We start from the raw sequence: 23,643 nt of genomic DNA, 5'->3' as shown, positions 1-23,643 counted from the left end.
CACAGTTCTGAGCATTTCCATCACCCACCAAGAATATTGTGTACTCAAAATATCCAGTGGGTTAGTAAAACTGTCACGGTTTTGCTTTGATTCCATATTCCTTATCTGTCCCACTGAATTTTATCCTGTCCAAAACAAAATCTTATAAAGCCAATCTTGCAGCCAGCATTGAACAAGAGTAGTTTAAGGTGTTGTATTGTAAAACCACACATTGAGATTCCTGTGCAATCATATTCCCTTGGATATGTTAAAAGAAAAGAATTACTGGCTGCTTCTTTATTACAAATGACCTCCCTGGTTTGCTGAAGGCTTGACAACTGACATGATTTTCAGTTCTGAGTGATTGGCTTTTTGGCCCTCTTTCACAGAGAAGTGGTTGGCCATCTTGACTTGTTTATGTGTGTGACGTAAATAAAAAAAAAAAACATAAAAGAATATATGTGCAACTTTTCTAATGGAATATCTTTCTTTCTGCTTCTATCGTTTCCAGACATGTCATGAATGAACTTATTGAGACAGAAAGAGCATATGTGGAAGAGCTGCTATCTGTGATTGAGGTACTCAAGGATAAGTAAATACATTCAGTTAATCAATAAGAAGCAAATTCACTTTTATTGAGGCTTTAAATCTGTACTGCCAGAATGATATATAGAAGTACCCTGTGCTCTGGACAATAAACCAGTCACAGACAGTAATAGGTTGTGTCTTTGTTCATTGATGTATGCCTGATGTATTGCTCCTTTTGCATTTGTTTTTATGCCATGTTTTACCAAGGTTATCAGCAGAGGTTATTTATTAAGGTGAAGCAGAAGGCAATATTGTGATTGTTTGACAAATTGGAAACTTAGCTATAGCTCTGCCCTGGTGTCCTACGGTGCGTAGATATGCAGCAATGGATATAACAGCCCTTTACTAAATGCCAGCTAATTCCTGGTATCATATAAACAGCCATTGTGGAACAAGGGGGTATCAGAGCAGTGGTTGTCAAACATTTTCAGTTCAAGCCCCACTTAATGGTCCAACCTTTGACTAGGGCCTACTTAAAAGTTCAGACTTTGGTCAGGCAGTGGAATGATTCTCATCCTAACTGGCCTACAGGTTTAGCCACCATACCCCCACACCACCACTACTTCTGCTTATATCCAGAGAAGGCAGCCATATAGTTTGGGAGCCAGTGGATCACTGTAGTCATCACTGACTATGATAAATATGAATGAATGTATCCAGTGCCAGAATTATTTCAGTTTGTCATTTTATAGCAGCATATCTTTCATTAAAACTACACCAATAAATAATGTGTTTTCCTCCATGCTTCTTGCAGGGTTATGCTGCTGAAATGAGTAATCCTCTAGTGATGGACCTTATCCCCTCAGTGCTACAGAATAAGAAGGATGTTCTTTTTGGCAACATGGAAGAAATTTATCAGTTTCATAACAGGTTGATTATCTCAGTTATTCTTTTGAAGTTCATCTTGGAGGGAGCAGTTTTACAGGTTTAAACTAACAAATGTATAGAAACTATATTCTGATATCATCATTTCTAAAAAATAAAAAAGTCTTGATAGTAATGTAGGTTGACATTTTGGTTTGGTTTGATCCAGTGGCAATCAGTTGTTGTTTAGGGGCAGAGCAGAAATGCCTGGAAAAATTAGTATCTGCAAATAACAGGAAAAGCCGGGTTTAGACATGCACAATAAGATCTACACTGTTTGCTTTGTATTGTAAATGCTTGTAGACTTGTGGGGTGTATATTGCCTTTATTAGCTTGTCCTGTTATGCTATAATGTTTTCTCTCTTTACTTTAGAATATTTTTGAGAGAGCTGGAACATTACAGAGACTATCCAGAATTAGTTGGAAGGTGTTTTTTGGAAAGGGTAGGTAATATAACAAAGGCTTTTAGTTTACATCCATAAGTCAAAAGTAAATGATTCAATGATGTACAGTATGTGTTAAGAAATGTCTAAAATACTGAGAGCAAAGATGGGTCACAGTTCTGCCACCACTGGAAGCTGTGTTTTCATTTTTATGGTCCCTAGAATGCATAATATATAGGTGGGACCACACAACAACAACAAAATGGGAGTTCTTCTGTATTTTGTATTTATATATATATATATATATATATATATATATATATATATATATATATATATATATATATATATATATATATATATATATATATATATATATATAATTTTTTATTTTTTTCAAAAACATTGCTGCATATGGTTACGGTGGTGCAGTAGTTACTGTTATGTCCATTTACCTACCTGATTCACAAAGCTTAAAAAACAGAATTCAACTTTTCTGGAACTTTGTTGTCTCCTTTCTATACTTTAACAAGATGTGTGTTTCCTGTTTTTGTAACAATACTGTAAAATACAGTAGAAACATAAATATGCTAAAGATAAACAAATTAGTCATGTTACGTGAAATTAATAATAGCACATACATTGATGCCACTAAGAGTGCCAGATTCTTGGTTTATTTTTATTATATATATGCATGTAGGGTCAGACCTCTTTCCTCTTACTTCTTGAAACAGATGGAAGATTTCCAGATCTATGAAAAGTACTGCCAGAACAAGCCACGATCAGAGAGTTTGTGGCGGCAATGCTCTGATGCTGCTTTCTTTCAGGTAACTGTACAATGATGGAGTTTTTCTTTATTTACATAGCACCAGCATATTCCACAGTGGTTTGCAAAGGAGTTAGTTTAATCAGGAGTTATTCAACCTGTTTTAATGGTAATGTAAAGGAAACCCATGCAGAAAGAGCACAAGCTGCATATATTGTCCCAGCCCGTTCTGCAAGACTTGCCATTGTGTATTTTGTGTATTATCCTACCTGTAATTTTACTTTAAATTTGATAGGTATGTGAAATGGTTTTATATTTCTTTGTTTTGCAGGATTGCCAAAGGAAACTGGACCATAAGCTGAGCCTGGACTCCTATCTTTTAAAACCTGTGCAAAGGATAACAAAGTATCAACTACTGTTAAAGGTGCAGTTGTGTTGCAAAGCTCTAGTGGATTGTGGGAATTATGCACATTGAAATGCAGCACTATGTTTTATAGAGGGGGTATTATTCTGATATTTTAGCTTTTAGGACACCGCATACTATTTCCTAATGTAAGTAGTCCATGTAAACTTTTTATTCAGAGGGTCTGTCTTAAAGGGCATGTAAAGTCTAAAATAGAATAAGGCTAGAAATGCTGTATTTTGTATACTAAATATAAACATGAACTTACTGCACCACAAGCCTAATCAAACAAATAATTTATGCTTTCAAAGTTGGCTACAGGGGGTCACCATCTTGTAACTTTGTTAAGCATCTTTGCAAGATTAAGACTGTGCACATGCTCAGTGTGGTCTGGGCTGCTTAGGGATCGTCATAAGCAAAGCTGCTTGAGTGCTGCATGGCTGGAAAGTAAGGTGGGGGCTCCCCCTGCTGTTCATAAGTATGATTGTTTCCCTGCTCAGCAGTTAGGGATCATCTGACAATTCCTATCCACAGCAGTAAATGAAGGGAGAATTTCACTGCATACAGTCAGGTTCCTTATAAAAACAGTAGACATTTTTTAATTAAAGTATATTGGAGATAGGTTTCTTTTTCATTAAAGAAAGTAAAAATGGTATTTTATTATTTTGCCTTTACATGCCCTTTAATTATGAATGAGTTATCTAGCCAAGTGTGGGCCAGGCCTAGTTTAATTGGTTAAATAACAATTATAGTAACTTTTAAGAACTAACTTTTCTAAGAACTTGCAAATAATAGGGTGTACCATTCCAATATTTGTTACACTTACAGTCAGAACTTATTTGAAGAAAATTACCAGGTAATTAAAGGTCAACGCACTCAGTAGGTAAAAAACCAAAATAGCATGTTTACTTGATCACAGCTGCAGATAGATACTAGAAGGAGCAAAGTGAATAAGACAATAATACACATAAGAGGTGAATAGGTGAATTAATTGTTAAGAGAGTATAGATAATGCAACAGGAGAATGATTGGTAAGTGCCATCTGAAAGAACTGCCAACAGGCCAAAGTTACATGTCTATTCAAGCCAGTGCACAGCTGGAACTTAACTAAACCATCAACAATTTTTTTGACACAGGAAATGCTTAAGTACAGTAAAAACTGTGAAGGAGCTGAAGATCTTCAGGAAGCTCTGGCCTCTATACTGGGCATTCTTAAGGCTGTCAACGATTCCATGCACCAGATAGCAATCACTGGATATGAGGCAAGTTATGCTATTTTTTTTAATTCACTTTCTTATAGTAGGAAATGTATTAGTAGGATTTGTTTACAACTACTGCAGTTCCTGTGATTGGCAAGTTAGAAGTTTAAATACAATGTTAAAATTGTAATTGCACTATACTGTGTTTTTATTGGTTAATAAGTACAATATCTGTTAAAGACACCTGCTAGTAATTGTGATATTTGAGGTCTAAAAAAGTATACAGGTATGGGACATGTTATCCAGAATGCTCGGGACTTGGGGTTTCCGGATAATGAATTTTTCCATAATTTGGATCTTCATTACCTTAAGTCTACTAAAAAATAATGTATATATTAAAAAACCCAATAGGCTGGTTTTGCTTCCAATAAGGATTAAGTATATCTTTGTTGGGATCAAGTACAAGTTGCTGTTTTTTTTAATACAGAGAAAAAGGAAATCACTTTTAAAAATTTGGATTATTTGGATAAAATGGAGTCTATGGAAGACAGCTTTTCCATAATTCAGAGCATTCTGGATAAATGGTTTCCAGATAATGGATCCCTTACCTGTATATATCAGTTCTTCGACATTGCCAGTGTTAGTTTAACTCTGCCATTCTTTTAATAACATACTAGGCACTAACACTATAAATATTCAGATTAGCTCTCATTCTACCCATTTTAAAATAATTTTGAAACGTTAACTGTTCCTTTAGCTCAGTGACCACCCCAGGCAACTGCTTTCAATATACTTTGCATTGTTCATTTACTAAAGTGTTACCTATATTTTTATGGTTACTTGTGTTTTCAGAATTGTACAGTGCATGAGACAGATGAACAATAAAAACTGTGATTCTTCTCTTTTTTTTTAGGGGAACTTAAATGAACTTGGCAAACTCTTAATGCAAGGATCATTTAATGTGTGGACAGAGCACAAGAAGGGCCATTCCAAAGTAAAGGACCTTGCTAGGTTTAAACCAATGCAAAGGCACCTGTTTCTGCATGAAAAGGCTGTGCTGTTCTGCAAGAAGAGGGATGAGAATGGGGAGGGCTATGAGAAGGCGCCATCCTACAGCTACAAACATTCCTTAAATGTAAGACCCTATTTAAGCCTGACCCAAGTACATAAAACATACATTAAAAAAGTCTAGCATTTATTACCACTAATCATAGTTAACACTGAAAAGGAAATAAGCTAATAATAATTAGCAAAATGAATGGCTTAACTAGTTACGGTACAGCTAGCAGAAATGTGGAGCTTTAAAAGCATGATATAGTCGGAGACTGACACACATATCTAGCAATGGCTGACATTTTTTTTTTGGCACTGGTGTAGTGAAAATTAAACGTGACATGACCATTAAAACAGCTTCATTACATAATACCAGGAATCGGCTTTTAACATTTCAAAAGCACTAAAAACCCGAAGTTTAAGGGCTTAGGTACTATCTTGCTAAATCTGAGCCAACAGTTTATCTCTCCCTGTTATAAGTTTGCTGTAGAAGAGCTTCATTAATAATCTGTGCCCAGGCCCGGATTTGTGGAAAGGCCACCTAGGCCCGTGCCTAGGTTGGCAGGATTTTAGGGGGGCGGCATGCTTCCCAACCACACCCACATTGGTTCAAAAACACTGGGGATGCCCTGGAGATACAATTATTTTTTAAATTTCACATGCACCAATCCCCATTGCTCCTGTCCCACTGGAGGGGACAGGGGCGACGAACGGCAGTGGGCCTAGGGGCGCACACTATTTAAATCCGGCCCTGTCTGTGCCTTCAGTCTGTTTGATGCAGCTGCTAATTTTCTGCTTTATTATTTAATAGATGATGTTTGTTGGAATTACTGAGTATGTGAAAGGAGACAATAGGAAATTCGAAATTTGGTACAATGCAAGGGAGGAGGTTTATATTGTGCAGGTAAGTCTACCGCTATCCAATAATATTTGGACAACATTATGGGATTGTATGTTGTTGTAATGTTGCTAAAAATGAGATTTTGTTTTATTTAATAGGCACCAACCCCAGAAGTAAAGGCCACCTGGGTAAATGAAATCCGAAAGGTGCTGACAAGCCAGTTAAAGGCACACAGAGGTAAACACTGACTATTACTCTAAGAAGTCTCAGCATAGTTTCAGCATAGATCAGATTCCACTGGGAAACTTGTTAAACAAACCTGTATCACGATTTAGCTCCAAAAGAGATCCTATTAGTCATCTTCATGCCAGCTTAAATATATTGCAATATATGGACAAACAATCCCTGTTTTGTTTAAAGGGTAAGGCATTTTTCAGTAGCAGTATGCACAAAATATATTGATAATGGGTTGAGTGCAGAGGACTCTTGTATTTGTCTATAGTCATCTTCACTGCTGAGCCCCACAAGCAGTGTCTGGACCAAACTGTCTGGAAGTGGCATTTTTAGTCAATACTGTGGTTTACTGTACCTATTTATTTATAGATATAGTTAATACAGGAAGTTATAAGAGTACCATTTCGGGGTCAGGCGTCAGTGAGGAGTTTGGGTACTCTTGTGAGATTATATTGATGATTCTACAATAGCTTCACTAACCGAGCTTTGCTTACCCACCATATACATTTCCCATAAGTGTACACACAACACAAACATTCAAACACTGTCATCACACACGTGCATAAAATAATAAATGTAATATGATGTGAATATGTTCCATCACAATATCAATGAGTATATTATTATACTTAAAGTGGACCCGTCACCCAGACATAAAAATCTGTATAATAAAAGTCCTTTTCAAATTAAATATGAAATCCAATTTCTTTTTTTTATCAAAGCATTCATAGCTGTTGTAAACTCATTTAAAAATATCAGCTGTCAATCAAATATTGCCTGCCCCTCCTCTATGCCTAGGCATAGAGGCGGGGCAAGCAATTACTTTCACTTTCCATTCAGCACTTCCTACATGTCACTGCTCTCCCCACATTCCCCCAGTTCTCTTCACCATTTAATTGTGTAACCAGGGCATGAGGATGGACATCGGGTCCCCCATTCTGGTGCACAAACAAGACTCTGAGATGATGCAAGGCTTTCCTTGAAAACAGTGTCCACAAAATGGCTCCTTCCTGCTTGATATAATTATGAATTCCCAGACTGATGGAAACAAGATTCAAATAATTTATACAGTGTAATTAAAGTTCATTTTGCTTGACTAACATGATAAAATTGAATTTGAAATATTTTTTTTGGGTGACGGGTCCCCTTTAAGTATAGCCAGACATTGACAATCAGTTACATTCACCCAAAAATCAAATAGATGAACAGCAGGAAGGTTTAAAAAAGAAAACTTTATTTGCTCCTGGTTCCTAATTTTCCTTCACCCTTCCATAAAACTGTAAAACATCAGCAGATGAGGGAATGTTGTACTTTAGCACAGAGGATAAAATATCACAGCACCACATTTTGGTTGTTCCCCTTAGACATTTAGGGGCAGATTTATCATAAGGTCGAAGTGAATTTTCAAATTAAAAAACTTTGAATTATAAAGCAATTTTTGGGTACTTCGACCATCGAATAGGCCAAATTCGACTTCGATTCGAATTGAAAAACCTTCAAAAATTCGACCACTCGAAAATCAAAATACTGTCTCTTTAAAAACTTTGACTTCAACACTTTGCAACCTAAAACATGCCAAATTGCTGTTTAGCCTATGGGGGACCTCCTAGAACCTATCTGAGGCTTTTGGGCAAGTTTTGAGAAGTCAAAGTTTTTTTTTTTTGAAAAATCCATCGAATTGTTCGATTCAAAGGGTTAAATCGTTCGATCGCACAATTTTACTTCGATCGTACTTCGATTGAATATGGCCATACTCAAATTCAATGATCGGATTTCAAAGTATTTTTACTTCGAAATTCAATCCTTGATATATAAGCCCCTTACAGTATGATATAGTATAACATTAAGGGGCGGATATTTAAAAATCACCATAGAAAATAAATCACTCCCTTTCTATTCATTTCTATGGGATTCTATAATTGTATTTATTAGTGGATGAAGGTTAGAGTTCACCATTTGAAAAATACAATTTTAAAAATCCCATAGGAATGAATAGAAAGCGATTTAGTTTTTCTGTGGTGAGCTTTAATCTCACATTTTGATAAATCTGTCCCTAAAAGGTAATGTATATGTGAATAAAAACCCCAGTGTACCTATCAACCTTTTAAGTTTCCTGTATCCCAGGATACATGACATGGCATGGTTAAATGATGAGCAAACCCAGACACTAGATAGATTACTTTTTGTCTGGCAGAAAATAGAAGCAGCCGATACTTCCGTGGACACCTGTTACCCTTTATATTGTTATTAATTGAAATGTACCATAGCTTATGCACAAGGAGCTGACAGGGAGACCTCTGTGCAGGCAGCACTTGCCTAAGAGGAGTTTTATATGCTGATGATTAGTGAAGGACGAATAAATTTGCTTATAGAATTTGCGGCATATTTCCACGTTTCGCCACAGCGAATAATTTGTAAAACTTCGGCAAAAAATCTACCGCGACAAAAAAATAGACACACGGCAGAGTTCCCAAGCGCATAAAATTGACGCTCGCATCAAAATTATTTTGATGGCCATTGACTTCAATGCGTTTCACGAATTTTTCTATGTTTCGCAATTTTTTGGGTAAATTTGCGAATTACAATGCCACAAGGACTGGTTTCGAAGTGGTCTGAAGCCTTTGAGCAATTTCATATTCAAATGATTGAAGCAAATAAGTTCTTTAGGAAATTAACCTTAAAATAAGATTCTTGAATATTTTATTTTCTCTAGATGCCAACCAACACAAATCAGCAGAGCAAGCAAATAGCTTACCTGCTGCTCTTCCATCCAATACTAGGTAAGTGTATTTCACCCACAGAAGTGTGCATATTATAGTGAATTGAATAGTACAAAGACGTGAAGTGTAGACTTTTTTTTACCTGTATTGCATCTGTCGTGCCCAGCTTAGTAGTAAAAGCTGTGACTTCTCTGCTTTGAAATATATCTTTACTTTCAGCTATTAATATTTTCAGTTTACCAAAGGGAAAATGTAATTATACAATAGAATCAGGCAGATAAACCCCTCTAATTCTCCTGTCCATATTATCTTTCCAGTCCTCTGAGAAATAAATCGGGGAAGATCAAAAAGCTGGAGGAAAGAAAAACGGAGCCTCTATTGAATGTCTCCTTAACATCTGTACCAAAATACCTTGAAAAAGGCAAAGGTTAGTGTTTCCCTGTCTGCTTAGAGCTATCCTGTCAGTACATAGATCAGTAACTACTGTATGTACCGCATAGAAGACCCCCCCCCAGTTTAAAGGTGCCTTGTAACCAATCATATTCTCTAAATACTTGAGCTCTGCTTGTTGTTTCCGCCTTTCTTCACATCACTTTTCAGCAATATTGTTCTACGTTGGCCTTCTCTCTTCTGTATCTCTCATTTCTAGATGGCACAGTTACTAGTCCTACCTCAGATTCTTCTGCCTTGTCAAAAAAGCGCTTCACTTTGCAGGGGTTCTCAAACCTCAAAAGTCAGAAAGGTAATAAGCTACCAGATATGTTGTACACCTAATCATATGTTTAATTATCAAATATTCTATAAGAGTTGGGCATTGTAGCTCTTATATAACATATCAGTATAAGTAGATATAAAGTAGTTAGGACAGACCATGATCATTGTTTATACCTGTATACAGGTATGGGATTTTTTATCTGAGGTTGTTGGGGCCTGGGGTGATGCCCCAGGCCCCCATTATACGTTAATAAAATGTTTGCTAAAAAAAACCCCCATCAAATCATAAAAATTAATTTGAACTGATTTATTACAATTCTGTGGGATATGGCATTCCTGCATTTCAGTGCTTTCTGGATAAAGGTTCTTAAATAATAGCTCCCATGCCTGTATTATGAGATACTAATATTTGTACCCATAGACAATGAGGCATTAGATGTACCTGCTGACACCTCAGTGACCCATCCTTACATTCTTCTGTGTGGCCTGTGCTTTTTTTTTTTTTGCCCTCAAAGCCAGCCACTCTTCATTTATATCTGCATGCCTTCTTCCTCTTGCCCATCACTTTCAAGCTGGCCAATATTTGATCTACCTAGTTTCTTACAGATATTGCTGCACATTATCACGTGATCCTCTGTTCATGGAATGGTGCATAATGATTGGATAACAATTCTCTTAAAATTCAGAGGAAACCTCAAAACATTAATATTCAGCGGACAATTAAAATGGCAAGGCCCCATATAATTAATAACTAACCTGCCTGTTCTATTGCAGAGATAACTCAATTTTTTTAGTAGGAGGATGGGACACTCTTTGGTCAATAGTATACACACCTGTCTGTCCAAAAACTGATTCACAAACAAAGGGTAACAACAAATTGGTCCTCCCTTTTCTGATTGGGAACTTATATTGGTCATTAGGCCTGGCTTGCAGCCACTGTTCCTATGATCCTGCAGGTGTTGCATTGGTTTGAGGTCAGGGCTCTCTGCAGGACACTCAAGTTCTACTCCCATCTCAGAAAAATAGTTCTCTATGGATCACACATGGGAGCATTTTTTGTGCTAAAACAGGAAACAGATTTTCCAAACAGTTACAACATATTAGGTAGAACAAAATTATCAGTATTGTCATTGTATGCTGCAGCTTTAAGGTTTGCTTTCAGTGGAACCAGGGGCCTGTAAACAAACCATAGAAAACCTCTCCAGGCCATTTTCTTCCTTTGCCAAACTTTACTAAGTCTACAAATGGCAGTGACCTTTACACTACTCCAACCCACGCTTGGCATGACACATGGTGATGTTTGGTTTATTTGCTTCTGATCACCCACAAAAACCCCATGCATCCTATGAATAGTTCTTGCTCATACATTGCTTCTGGAGACAGTTTGCAGTGAGTGTTCCAACTAAGGGCAATTCATTTTAAACAGAGTGTTTGGATACTTTTGGCCATATAGTGTACCATGCTTAACAAAAAATGCAGATCACCTAAGGGTACATAGAATGGTTCCTAGTTTTACTGTATGATGTTACGAACCTCCTGTATAAAACATATATGTGTGTGCGTTTAGATACTACTCACATTTTCTGCATGAGATGTACACATGGAAAAAAAAACAGAAGACCCTCTACAATCTTAAAAACAATCTTAGGGGCTATACATAGTTATGAAGAAATGAAAACCTTTATTTTGGATTTGGAAAACTTTTTTTTATTATATCCCTTGTTACTTCTAAGAGAAGTAGCTGTGTCCTTGGTATTACTAACTCACCTGCTCAAATAATTAACAAATCCTTTCATTTTTATAGTTGTATCTTTACATCTAACAACTTATGCACTATAATATAATATTCTTTATTGTCTATCATGTTTGCCTTTGAGTCTTTCTAGAATGATATTGGTAATGTAAAACTAAAAATCATTTGAGCAGATAATACAGCTACAGTTTATACACCGTTAGCTAAACTTGAACCAATTTATGACCCATAAAACAATTGGTATAAAGCAGCCCTTCATTTTAATTTAATATGAGCTCAAACTAACCTGCCTTCTATATAAAAAGAACTCACTTGTAGAAGGACATATATCATTGAATATTCAAGTTGAAGACATTATTTAAATAATAACCGGAACCTTATCAGTTGCTGTTGAAATGTAAACATATGAATCATCTTCTGATAAACTCAAAGGTATTGCATTTGCTCAACAATCATTCTATCCTTTCCAGACTTTCAGTATCTATGTCTTTCTGTGTTTTATCTCTTCATCGTTCTGCAGCTTCTCCTACCAGTCCAGACAAAAAAGCTAAACGCCATGAAGTAAAGAGTGACCCAACTCCCTTTGGTTTAAGAGGTAGAGTGATGAAATATTTCATATATAACACTGATACAAAACTCTTCATACCACAAGTATGTGTGTCTTAAAGGGTGGTCCACCTTTAAATTAATCTTTAGCATGTTATAAAATGGCTAATTCTAAGCAACTTTTCAAATGGCCTTTTTTTTTTCATCGTTTTTGAATTATTTCCCTTCTTATTTGGGCTCTCCAGCATTCAAATGAGGTCACTGACTCCATCTTAAAAACACATGCTATGTAAGGATACAACTTTATTGTTATTGCTACTTATATTACTCATCTTTCTATTCAGGCCCTCTTCTATACATATTGCAGCCTACCATTTAAATCAGTGCATGGTTGCTAGGGTAATTAGGACCCTTGCAACCAGATTGCCAAACTTGCAATCTGGAGAGCTGCTAAATAACTCGAAAACCACAAATAATAAAAAATGAAAACCCATTGTAAATTGTCTCAGAATATCACTCGCTACATAATATTACAATTTAACTTAAAGGTGAAGAAGCCCTTTAAGTACATTGTGTAGATATGCAGGAACATGTGCATTTGGTATAAAACACAGATTAAGAGCTCTTTATGACACAAATTTTATTAAGCTATATTTTTTTCCTCTGAAACACTGATGTGCAGCAACAACTGGTATCCAGAAATATGCATGTCCCTACAAAACTGTTGTATAAGTGGAAAATCCATACTAAAAGTGTGTATAGCAGCCTTTTTCTGTGATAAAGGTTCTTGTCAGGAATGATGAAGTACAGTATTATGAGTATCCATTTTGGTTTTGCTTTATGTGGTTCATAACTGGAATAATGCAGTTACAACTTCATACATGTTGTAAAGCATGTAAAGCATTTCATGGAAAATGGATTATGGTGTTCATACTATTGCTTTTTCCGCCATTCAACCATAGTTACAAGAATATTTAAGACACATTTTTAAATAGAAAGCAGATCTCCACAAAATATATTTGCTTATTTCTGCTAGTGCCTATGCCCCCAAGTCCCCTGTAGCAAGTCTCAATCTGCAGATCCTGGAACTGGAGGTGGTGGTCCTCACCTTTGGTGATCAGCCAGCAGATACATGTTCACTCAAAGCTGTCATGTGGTCCTAGGTTAGTGTCAGGGCCAGAACTAGGGGTTGGCAGAGACGTGCCTAGGGCACAAATCTGGGAGGGGGTGCCAGGCACACACCTTCTTTGCCTCCTACCCCTAGTCAGGTCCCCTCTCTCTACTCAAATGCTCAGCTGTTCCCCCTATTCGCACGCCTATTTGTGTGCATCAAGGGATGGGAGGTGACGCGACCGGCCATGTTCCATAGGGCGCAAGTGTCTATTTCCCTTCACCTGTGGGGGTTAACTTGTCCTTCAACCAATCTTTTAAAAAAAAACAATGGCACCTTCTGTGTGTTCCAATTCAATACTCACAAACGTTTAGGCGTATTGCTAGCGTAGATAATGATTATTCCACCATTGCAGGCATTGTAGGCATCAGTTGGTTCTGAAGAGATGTGCTCAACATTGTGTAAATGTTGGGATTGGCATACAGATAATTCATAGGTAAACAAGAGGGGAGACCACAAGGTACTTTGCATGGAGATAGAGTCTTCCCACCAAGCCCCTGGTGCCGAATTCTGGTGTTGTTTTCTGAACGGACAACTCAGTTTGCTCTGGGGTTTTGTGAGACACAAAGGTGTGTCAACTCTATCAATACTCCTAAACGTTTGTGAGTATTCAATTTGAACACACAGAAGGTGCCATTGTTTTTTAAAAGATTGGTTTGCAGGCAAATTAACCCAGTAGGTGAAGGGAAATATACACTTATGCTTAATAAATAAATCTAACCCCACAGAAGGGTGAAACGGTAAACCATAAAATAATATATATTATTACTGTTTTTCTGTCTACCCTGAGCTTATAGCACTGGTTCATCTACATAAACACACCTACATACTACTTATCTGGAGGAGAACAGATTATCAGAACCGGCAGAGGGAGTGAACTACAGAGTCTTTGAATTCTTTTATATATTCAATATATTTATATGAAGTTGCTTAGGGCGCCTAGCCAGTCTAGCCCAGTACTGGTTAGTGCACATTCAAATGGTCGCCAGGGACCAAGACCAAGGTTGGGAACAGAAGTGATGCAGCCAAAGATTGGAGCCACCCATACACTTGTGCAACTCTTGAGTTTGAGACTTATTACAGGAACACAGTTCCTTGTGAAAGTATGAATAATAAGGAGGCCCTGTACTCCCCCAAGTGTTCTGCCCATTTCTAACAATATCCTTCAAGCTGAAATTCTATGAGGCAGTCTTAACAAATCTTACTCTGACTGGCCTTAAACCAGGGTCCCCCAAGCTACAGCTCTGTGTCTAGTGGGAACACTGCATTTAAATTATGTGTGCTGTCTACATCCTCTATATTAGCACTTCCGTGTTGGGTGTATATATATATATATATATATATATATATATATATATATATATATATATATATATATATATATATATATATATATATATATATATATATATATATATATATATATATATATATATATATATATATATATATATATATATATATATATATATATATATATATATATATATATATATATACACATACATACATACATACATACATACATACATACATACATACATACATACATACATACATACATACATACATACATACATAGTTTAAATGATGAGTTGCAGAGACAAGTTTGCAGAGTAAACAGTGGGTCATTTGCCTTAATATAAGTTCTTTCACAGATAAACATTCAGTGCTCAAACTGACAAAAGCCAGGTGGCACAGTATAGCTCAGCTCACCCCAGCTGAACGGAAGAGACAAGGTACCATTTGTTGGTGTGCAGTGAATACAAGGGGAGCTTCCCCAGACTGATTTTGCAACAATGGAGTGAGCACGTGTTTTCTAATTAGAGGTATTAGATTTGTTATCCAGAAACCCATTATCCAGAATGCTCAGAATTACGGCAAAGTCATCTCCCTTAAACTCCATTATAAACATATACCTCTACATTTTAAAAAAAGATTTCCTTTTTCTTTCTAGTAATAAAACAGTACCTTGTACTTGACCCCAACTGAGATATCAGTTAATTCTTATTAGAGGCAAAACAGTCCTATTGGGTTTATTTCATGTTTAAATTTATTATAATTAAAATTAATGTATGGAGATCCAAATTACGGAAAGATCCCTTATCTGGAAAACCTCAGGTCCCAAGCATTCTGGATAACCGTTCCCATACCTGTACTTGGAACTATAGTTTGTTGTGTATATCTAGATCCTAATATTCATCTTTAACTGCACTTGCTAAAGAAGATCTTTATGAGAAAGCAAAACACTGAATTAATTTTGTATGTATAAATCTATTATCCACTTTCTTTTCCTGGAAAGCTGTGTGGGCACAATCACATACACACACACACACACACACACACACACACACACACGGTTGAAGCCTCCAGTTTTGGCTTTTGCAAAACACAATGACAGAACACACTGAGAAATGTCAAAGTAACCAATGGAAAGGAAAGGAATGGAATTTTTTTCACCTGCTGCTATAAAAAATGTCACCTATTCTATTCTTAGATTCATGCATAGATATTTTTTCTCTCATTAGAGCAAAATTGACATTAAAATGTAAAATATGATTTTTAGTATGCATTGTGTGCTATTCTTAAAAATGTTATCTTTCTCGACAGGCACAGTTTTGGCTCAATAGTCTTCCATAAAAATGGCATTAAGTACAAAACTACTCTTTGCGCAGGCAAGGGCGGTGACATTCTTGATTGACGATGCTAACAATCGGCTTCTCTCCTGAGAAATCATACCCTATGGGTCAAAGATATTTGCCAAGCGAACCACACTCTACCCCATAGAGCTTCTGCACAAAGCATGAAAAATTCAGGGAGGTTCAAGTTACATTTAGGCAGATACATGCTTTTTGCCCCCACGGCTTTGTCAAAGTTGCCTAGCAGGACAGGGCCTGGCGGAAATCATCGCTTTCAACAGATCAGTCCTTATAGTTACATGTTGGAATAAATGAAGTGCCGTACCTAGGGCTGTGCAAGAGAAGCATATAACCAGGGCACCGGTTGAAATACATCTCGATGGGGTGCAGCTCAAAGACATACATAAAATAACCTTAAAATGGATAAGATACAGATATATTATTTAAATGCAGAGTGTTACATTTCTAGGGAGAAAGCCTGTTAGATATTCACAAACAAAAACCATTTTTGTCTGACTGCATTTTGCCTTGAGACATATAAGCATAAACTGAAAATGGAAGTAATGACCCCAATAGAAACTAGCATCCTATCTCATATGTATTTTGTAAGCTGAATTTACTGAATGTGTTTGGTTTATGTGACCAATAGAGTGCATCTTGATTCTTTATTTGTTTTAGATGCTCGCATGCCTCTTATATCACAATAGACTGTATTGTCTGTTATTATTATTATTATTATTAACATGTATTTATATAGCGCCAACATATGGCGTAGCACTGTAAAGTAAATGTGATTATACAACTACATCACATGAATTACATATATAGAATATATGGAGTAACAAACATCACAATCAATACAGGTACAAAGAGGTGAGGAAGGCCCTATGCATAGGCATACAGTCTAAAGGGAAGGGAGTAATACACAAGGTGTGGGAGTGGGCAAAATCGAAGTAAGTGGGTGAGAAATGTGGTGTTGTATGTGGTGTTGCGTTTGGTAGTTAAGCAGAGTGAGGGTAGGCTTCTCGAAAGAAGTGCGTTTTCAGAGATTTTTTGAAAGCAGAAAGGTTGGGAGAAAGTCGGACAGTGGGAGAGCGTTCCAGAGGAGGGGTGCCGCCCTTGCAAAGTCTTGAATGCGAGCATGTGAGGAGGTAATGAGAGAAGAGTTGAGTAGCAGGTCAGTAGAGTAAGCGAGTGGGTGAGTATATAGAGATGAGTTCAGAGATGTAGGGTGGAGCAGAGTTGTGAAGTGCTTTGAAAGTCAGTGTCATTAATTTGAATTTGATTCTGAAAGGTAACGGAAGCCAGTGCAGGGATTGACAGAATGGCGAGGCAGAGGAGGAGCGGTTGCTGAGGTATATGAGCCTCACAGCAGTGTTCATTATGGACTGGAGAGGTGACAGTCTCTGGAGGGGGAGGCCAATTAAAAGAGAGTTACAGTAGTCTAGACGCGATATGATGAGAGAGTGAATAAGAATTTTGGCAGTAACAATAGGAAGGCTTTGCTTTAATGCGACGTGTGCTTGTTGGAAAAGACTGAATAATATGGAAATGATATTTATTATCACTTATATTTCATTGGTAGGTTGGAACAGAGCATCACATTCACTTGATGTCTCTGAAGAAAATAATGAAGATTGGTCTAGTGGAGAGGATCCCATTAACTCTTCAGATGCAGAAGAGGACGGAGGAGGAGATCCACCAGAGAAAAAACTAGTAAGTTAATGCTCTGTAAGATTACAAATGTATTGTTATCGTCTTTCTATGTAGGCCATTTACTATTCATATTCCAGTAATTCAAATCAATGCATGGTTGCTAGGTTAAGTTGGACCCTAGCAACCAGAAAGCTGAGACTGCAAACTGGAAAACCATGAATAAAAAATGAAAACCAAACCGCAAATTGTCTCAGGATATCACTCTCTACATCCTACTAAAAGTTACTTTAAAGGTGACTTACCCCTTTAACAGGCATTCATATCTTCAATACAGACTCCTGGTAAATATACTGTAGTGGCTGACTACGAGAGAGGTTCCAATGAGCTTCTGGTAAAGAGTGGAGATCTTGTTCACGTAATGCATGAAGAGGACGGTGGAATGTGGTAAGCCATTGTTATTGATTGCACATGAATGAAACATCTGTATGCTATAGGACGGACACATCAAAGCAAGAATTAATATATCTGTATTTTAATTTAATCATTACAGATGTAAGTAGTTATCTTTAGTGTTATGCAGTAACAGTCTATTGAAAAATGTCCAACCGCTGACTGTGCAATAATCCTTTGGTAAAATGACCTGCAATAACATTAAACAATCCACAGCTAGAGTTGCCCTGCATCTGCTTTTGAAACGTTACTAAAAAGGTGTTATTAACTGCTTTACATAGCTAGCTACAACTTGAACTTCTGAATACTGCAGAAAGGATTCTATCTACTTACAAACTGACTTACTCATGGTGGAAATAAACTGGAAATCATCAGGAAGAAGGATTTATAGTGTTCAGGAAAGTGCTGTTATGATGAATAATTAGAAAGTAATACAGATGACAGAGAGTTTTTCATTTTTTTTTTTAAAGACAGATATGATAATGTAAGAAAGGACCCAACATTTTCATTGTTTCATTATGGAACTGTTTGCGATTGCTGTCGGCTATTGTATATTGAAAACTGAATGCATGTCCCACTCTATAATTACTTGTGTATGTCACATTATTAGAGCGCTTTGGTGAACCCAGTTGATTCTGTGTTGTTAATTACAAATCATGCTGCAGGTATGTGAAGAACTTGAGTACCAATAAAGAAGGTCTGGTACCTGCCAGCAACCTAATGACTCTCATAGGCACTTCCAAATCTACTCACTCTTTAAGCAGCTCTGGTAGGTTGGTCTGACGTCTTATCTGTATCGTGCAAATAATGAATTTATAGATTTCCAGTATTAATCACTCTCAATTTCTTCAAATCTTCCCCACAGAATCGGGACCCTCTTCGAGCACTTTAAGCACATCTTCCAGCTGCAGCGAGAGTTGCAATGCAGGCACCACCAGTTTCTCCGATATCAAGAGTTGAGCCAATGCTCTGTGTATGGAAAAGCTGAACCAGCGCTGCAAGTCCAGAAGGAAGTTGGGGAGAGAAATGGCAATTCTGCTGCTAGTACAGATACACATGCTGCTGGACCAGCGACAATGCATTCTGTCTCTGTAACCCACAATAGTGATTTCCATCAAATGCATGCTAGCAGAGTGAGCTGTCAGATAGAGGAGAAGTAAGAAATGGGACTAAGTGTGTCCTGCGTCAGAGAAATCTCAAATTCCGCACTTATTGGAAGTGTCGTTTACAGCTCTAAAAAAATGTAAAGTGTTTACAAAGAAACATTTTACCCTGCTAATAACTATAATATAATAACTATATCCCTGCTGTGGAAGATGATGACGTCCTTGGATTCCTTGGCTCTTTATAATTCTAACGAAAGCATCCAAAAACAGAACAAGCAAAACTGTTTTTTTTTGCTTTTTACACACTTTTTTATGTGTCGTGGGGGGTTTCACCACTGAATAATTTCTAAGTGAATACCATGTTAACTTTTACAGGTTCCAGTTTACTAAAATATTTGATACAAAGTTATTTTTCCACAGTCTTAAAGTCAGCATTTGTAATTGTGGATTAGTAGACTTAACATTTTCTATGTTTTGTTTGTGTTGGATCAAAATGCTGCTCTCCTGTTTATGCTGTGGGTAAGCATGCTGCAGTATCTAATGGTTTTCCTCTGATTCCTTTAGCTGGAAGGAATGGAAGAAACAGCTACAACAGATTATTTAACACACAGCATTTTATTATACCTGAATAGTAATGTGAGTCAGATAATCCATCCCTATGCCGAGCCCTGAAAATCACTAATTCACTACTGACTGGGTGTGAATAATGCCACTTTGGTTCTTTTCATCACTGCCATAAACGTTTCATTGCTTCCTTATACTTAGTACAACAAAATCAGAAGTGTTACTGATCTGTGGAAAATCATACTGAACAAAACTCAATCGCCCTCACACAAACATTTGCATGTAAATATAGAAAAATATAGCAATGGGGACCCACGGTTCAAAACAATGAATATGGATACAGGGAAGAGTTTAGGACGTTGCCAAATAATACCACCATGTGTAGCCGTTGTTGTAGAACTGTAGGACCTTCTATGTGGTGTCACATGGGACTGTAAAACAGGTGAGGAGTTCTGGTGAGAGAGAATCTTTTTCAGCTGTAGCCTGAGAGGGTTCCAAGTCAGAGTGTACAGCTAGAATAATTTCTACTCATTGTATATTAATGTATGTATATGTAAACTTATAAATGTATGCCTTTGCACAGTGCTTAATGGGTGACATTCTTAATGAACCAGCCATTCCCTCAGCCCAGGGGATGAGCTGAACCTGAGTACAACCAAGGATGAATCACTGGTCTACACCATTTCAGTTGCTGATGATTATTATGGAGCAATCACTTCAGCTTTGTTTTGACAAAAATATGCCCCCTTTTTGGTTTTTTCAATTGCAATAAATAGGTTCTGTGATTTCCTTAATGCACCAACAGCAAAGAGTTTTTTGCTTATAAGTGGATCCACCTCTCCAAAAGGTTTGTCTAGAAAAGAACAGCTTCAGTGGAGTCAGTGGTTATTCAGGCTTTGTGACCAAATTGCCATTAGTCTTAAGCTGGCTGTGCATAATCAAAATGTTTGGCCATTTTAACCTTCATTCTTTGTTTTGGACCTTTAGATTTTCATGTGGAAGACTATGGTTCAACCTCTTTCAATCTCCTTGCCAGTTACTTCTGAACTTTGTTTCCACAGGAATCGGAGAAAGGGATTTAGCCCATATATTCTAACAAATCTTGTGAAATGAGTTTGACTGCCAAACATCTATGTCACAGTGTAAATACTAAAAACACCTTTTTATACCAGTGCCCCATGTTAGATCCAAGGATTCATCTTTATTGGCTTTGAACCTTGTCATGTTACACCTTAGTAAGATCCCAGTATGGACACTGCCTTGTGCAATGTGCACTCTTCACCTATATCCATATATATGTTCACTACTACACTTGATTATCTTGGTGCGTAGAAGCAGTTCAGGTTTGTTTTTCTTTTAACTCTCCCCAATATTTTCTTGGGACCAATATTGTTCTTATTTCTTATATGTCTTAAAAGGGAAATGTATCTTAAGGATTTACTTTCATGTTTTCACAAGACTTTATTTCTATGCATATTGCATTCCTAAAGAGAGACGAGAACAGCTAATGCACCTTATTTTCCGACATATAGGTGGTGCTGTTCTGTTGAGGTCTAGGAAGAATTCTTCTAATTCAAGTAATAACGAGCTACCGTCCATATACTGTATATAATCCAAATTTGGAGAGAAAAAAAACATACTTTATCATCCATTAAATGAAAATAAATGTAAAATGAAGTTTAATTTTAAAAAAAAATTCATTTCAGAAGCCTACGACAATCTCTGACACCCACTGTTAATACGTAAACAAGTGTACAACTTGTTATTAGCAATTTGCACAGATGTTGGCTTCTCAACTATGCTGTAAGTTATTTGTAAATAATTTGTAAATTATTAGACTGCTCTTGATGATATTGTGTAGATAGACACTGTGCAAAGCCTTTCCCTTGTCACTGTCATCTGTATATGGATTTCTAAATACTTGTTGACTGCACTTTACAGGCCACATCTCATATGCTTTTATTTTCTACTGCCGATGTAAATTTCAGAACACAATGTGAAATATTGTATTATGACAGTTTACTGAATACATTTCAATGTGTTACTTCTCTGGTGTGCATCTCAGTTATTTATTTAAAGAAGGCCTCTCTTGAATCACTTTATATATCACATCAGATAGTTCTTTAAAGGGGTTGTTCACCTTTGAGATAATTTTTAGTATGATGTAGAGATTGAAATTCAGAGAAAAAACCCAGTGGGCCCCCAGCCCTCATGGGCCCTGCTGGCGCAGATCCACAATTGCCCCTGGCCCGGCCACAAGCAGGAAAAGGGTATGCGTGAGGTTGGGGTTTGGATGGGGCTGGGGTCCCAGGTTATGTATGTGGGCCCCTGTTTGCCGATGACCTAATACTATGCAAAATAATTCAGTCTATGCAGGATGTGCCAATCTTGTAGGAGGATCTTGACAGATTGGGATCTGAGAAGCCAAGTAACAGATGGTATTCAAAAATATACAGGCTTCTTATACCCTTAAAGTACAAGTAATGAAATGAAAATATTTTATATGCTTTGAAATATAATGTATTGTTTTCCTGAACTGGCAAAAACTGTGTTTAGTTTACTATTTGCTCCAAAAATACTACTATAATTTAGATAAATAGGATGCTTTATAGGGTGGGGGAAGCCATTCAGGCCAAAAACTACTTGATTTTACACAGCAGCTGCATGAATACAATGAGTTTAGTTCTTACACAGCAAGATAATCATAGGTCAAATGCCATTAATGGCTTTACAGAACTAGAAAATCAAAACCTTTCTCATATAAAATAAGAAGTTTGTTGACATGGTATAGTTCATTTTTAGGTAATTAACAGCAGGCCTGGGCCAAGCCAGCTGGGCTTCCAAGGCAACCCAGCCAGCCACTTCACCCCTTTGCAGGCGCGGCCATTATTTCAATTCATGAAGGGGGAGAGAGAAGGCACAGAAGAGCGAGCACAGAGGATCAATGGAGAGTACCGGTGGGAGACCTGCCTTCTACCACTTTGTGAAGGCTATTCTAGTTCTGAAAATACAGTGGTGAACAACAAAACAAAGCAACATCGGGTTCTGTGGATGGCATTTCTGTATCCAGTGTCAGTGCCTCTTTAAAAACAACAGATTTTTTTGTTACAGTTACTGTATGTCTCGTGTGACCCCCTTCAAGTCGCTGAATAACTAAGTGTTAGAGAGCTGCAAAGCAGGCAGTTGGTTTCCGGCTATTATGTTAGACATTCGTTCACTACAGCCTTTACATACATCTTTGGCTAACTATATTAGAAATAATTTTTATTTTGCACTGCCTTTTTACCTAGTTTTTATTTTTACACTGAACTGTCTTTTAAGAATTTGTTGAATGCATTTTCAGCCCAAGGGAAAATACAAGATTACTGAAACTGACATTTCTACAGATTTCTTCCAGAGTGATTGTCCTTTTGTAGAAGGTTTTTCCTATGTGAGGAACGCTGAAAGTGTCTTATGATGGGAATTTTTCACCTTGCTCTGTTAGGATAAAAAGTTAAATAATAAAAGGTTAAATTTGACAGATGATTTTTCAGCTGCATCTACCAGAACAGTGGTTCTTTGAGTACATGGCACCAGTGAATCAAATCACAATTTTAGCAAAGTGTGCGGTTCACTTTAGAGTTTGCGTCTTTACTTTATTATACAGTTCAAAGAAATGCAGGTCAAGTGGGAAAGATAACCAGAACATTTTCAGTATAATATAGCACTCTGCTAATATCTTTGGACACTGTTTTTTTTAAATTTTACTAGATAATAAAGTAATATTTTGAGTGAAGTTTAAAATGATATTTTTCAATGTGCAATTTGTATGGGGAAAAAACTGAAACATGTTATTTGCATAAGAAGACAGACCCCAAACAGAAATAATGAGTCAACTTTGCAGCAATATCAACTTGTTCAGTATGGATTATCTTCCAGGCAGATTTGCTCCCAGTAATCCAGGTGAGTCAGTTTTATAAATAGTGCAATAGTTATCGAGGGTTAATTAACCCTCGATATTCGACTAGGAACTAA

At 36.9% G+C, this 23,643-nt stretch overlaps 1 protein-coding gene across 9 annotated transcripts in view; it reads left to right on the top strand.

Moving 5' to 3' along the window:
- The window catches only part of LOC108708454 (guanine nucleotide exchange factor DBS), a 140,518-nt gene extending 118,845 nt beyond the window's left edge, over positions 1-21,673 (top strand). For 6 of the 9 annotated variants that reach the window (XM_018247172.2, XM_041582387.1, XM_041582386.1 and 3 more), the window contains 17 exons: positions 491-557; positions 1,322-1,437; positions 1,805-1,874; positions 2,549-2,641; positions 2,912-3,004; positions 4,120-4,245; positions 5,096-5,317; positions 6,047-6,139; positions 6,235-6,313; positions 9,024-9,090; positions 9,348-9,457; positions 9,680-9,772; positions 12,018-12,092; positions 17,439-17,569; positions 17,844-17,953; positions 18,625-18,728; positions 18,825-21,673. In XM_018247172.2, the coding sequence (XP_018102661.1) occupies positions 491-557; positions 1,322-1,437; positions 1,805-1,874; positions 2,549-2,641; positions 2,912-3,004; positions 4,120-4,245; positions 5,096-5,317; positions 6,047-6,139; positions 6,235-6,313; positions 9,024-9,090; positions 9,348-9,457; positions 9,680-9,772; positions 12,018-12,092; positions 17,439-17,569; positions 17,844-17,953; positions 18,625-18,728; positions 18,825-18,919 (1,744 nt within the window). In that variant the 3' untranslated portion in view covers positions 18,920-21,673. The remainder of the gene's footprint in view (positions 1-490; positions 558-1,321; positions 1,438-1,804; positions 1,875-2,548; positions 2,642-2,911; positions 3,005-4,119; positions 4,246-5,095; positions 5,318-6,046; positions 6,140-6,234; positions 6,314-9,023; positions 9,091-9,347; positions 9,458-9,679; positions 9,773-12,017; positions 12,093-17,438; positions 17,570-17,843; positions 17,954-18,624; positions 18,729-18,824) is intronic. The other 3 variants (XM_018247175.2, XM_018247180.2, XM_018247178.2) reach the window with 3 other exon arrangements.
- The last annotated feature ends 1,970 nt before the right edge of the window (positions 21,674-23,643 follow it).

Source organism: Xenopus laevis, chromosome 2L (assembly GCF_017654675.1).
Source record: "Xenopus laevis strain J_2021 chromosome 2L, Xenopus_laevis_v10.1, whole genome shotgun sequence".
NCBI classification, from domain to species: Eukaryota; Metazoa; Chordata; class Amphibia; order Anura; family Pipidae; genus Xenopus; species Xenopus laevis.
This window is presented reverse-complemented; position numbering and strand designations above follow the sequence as displayed.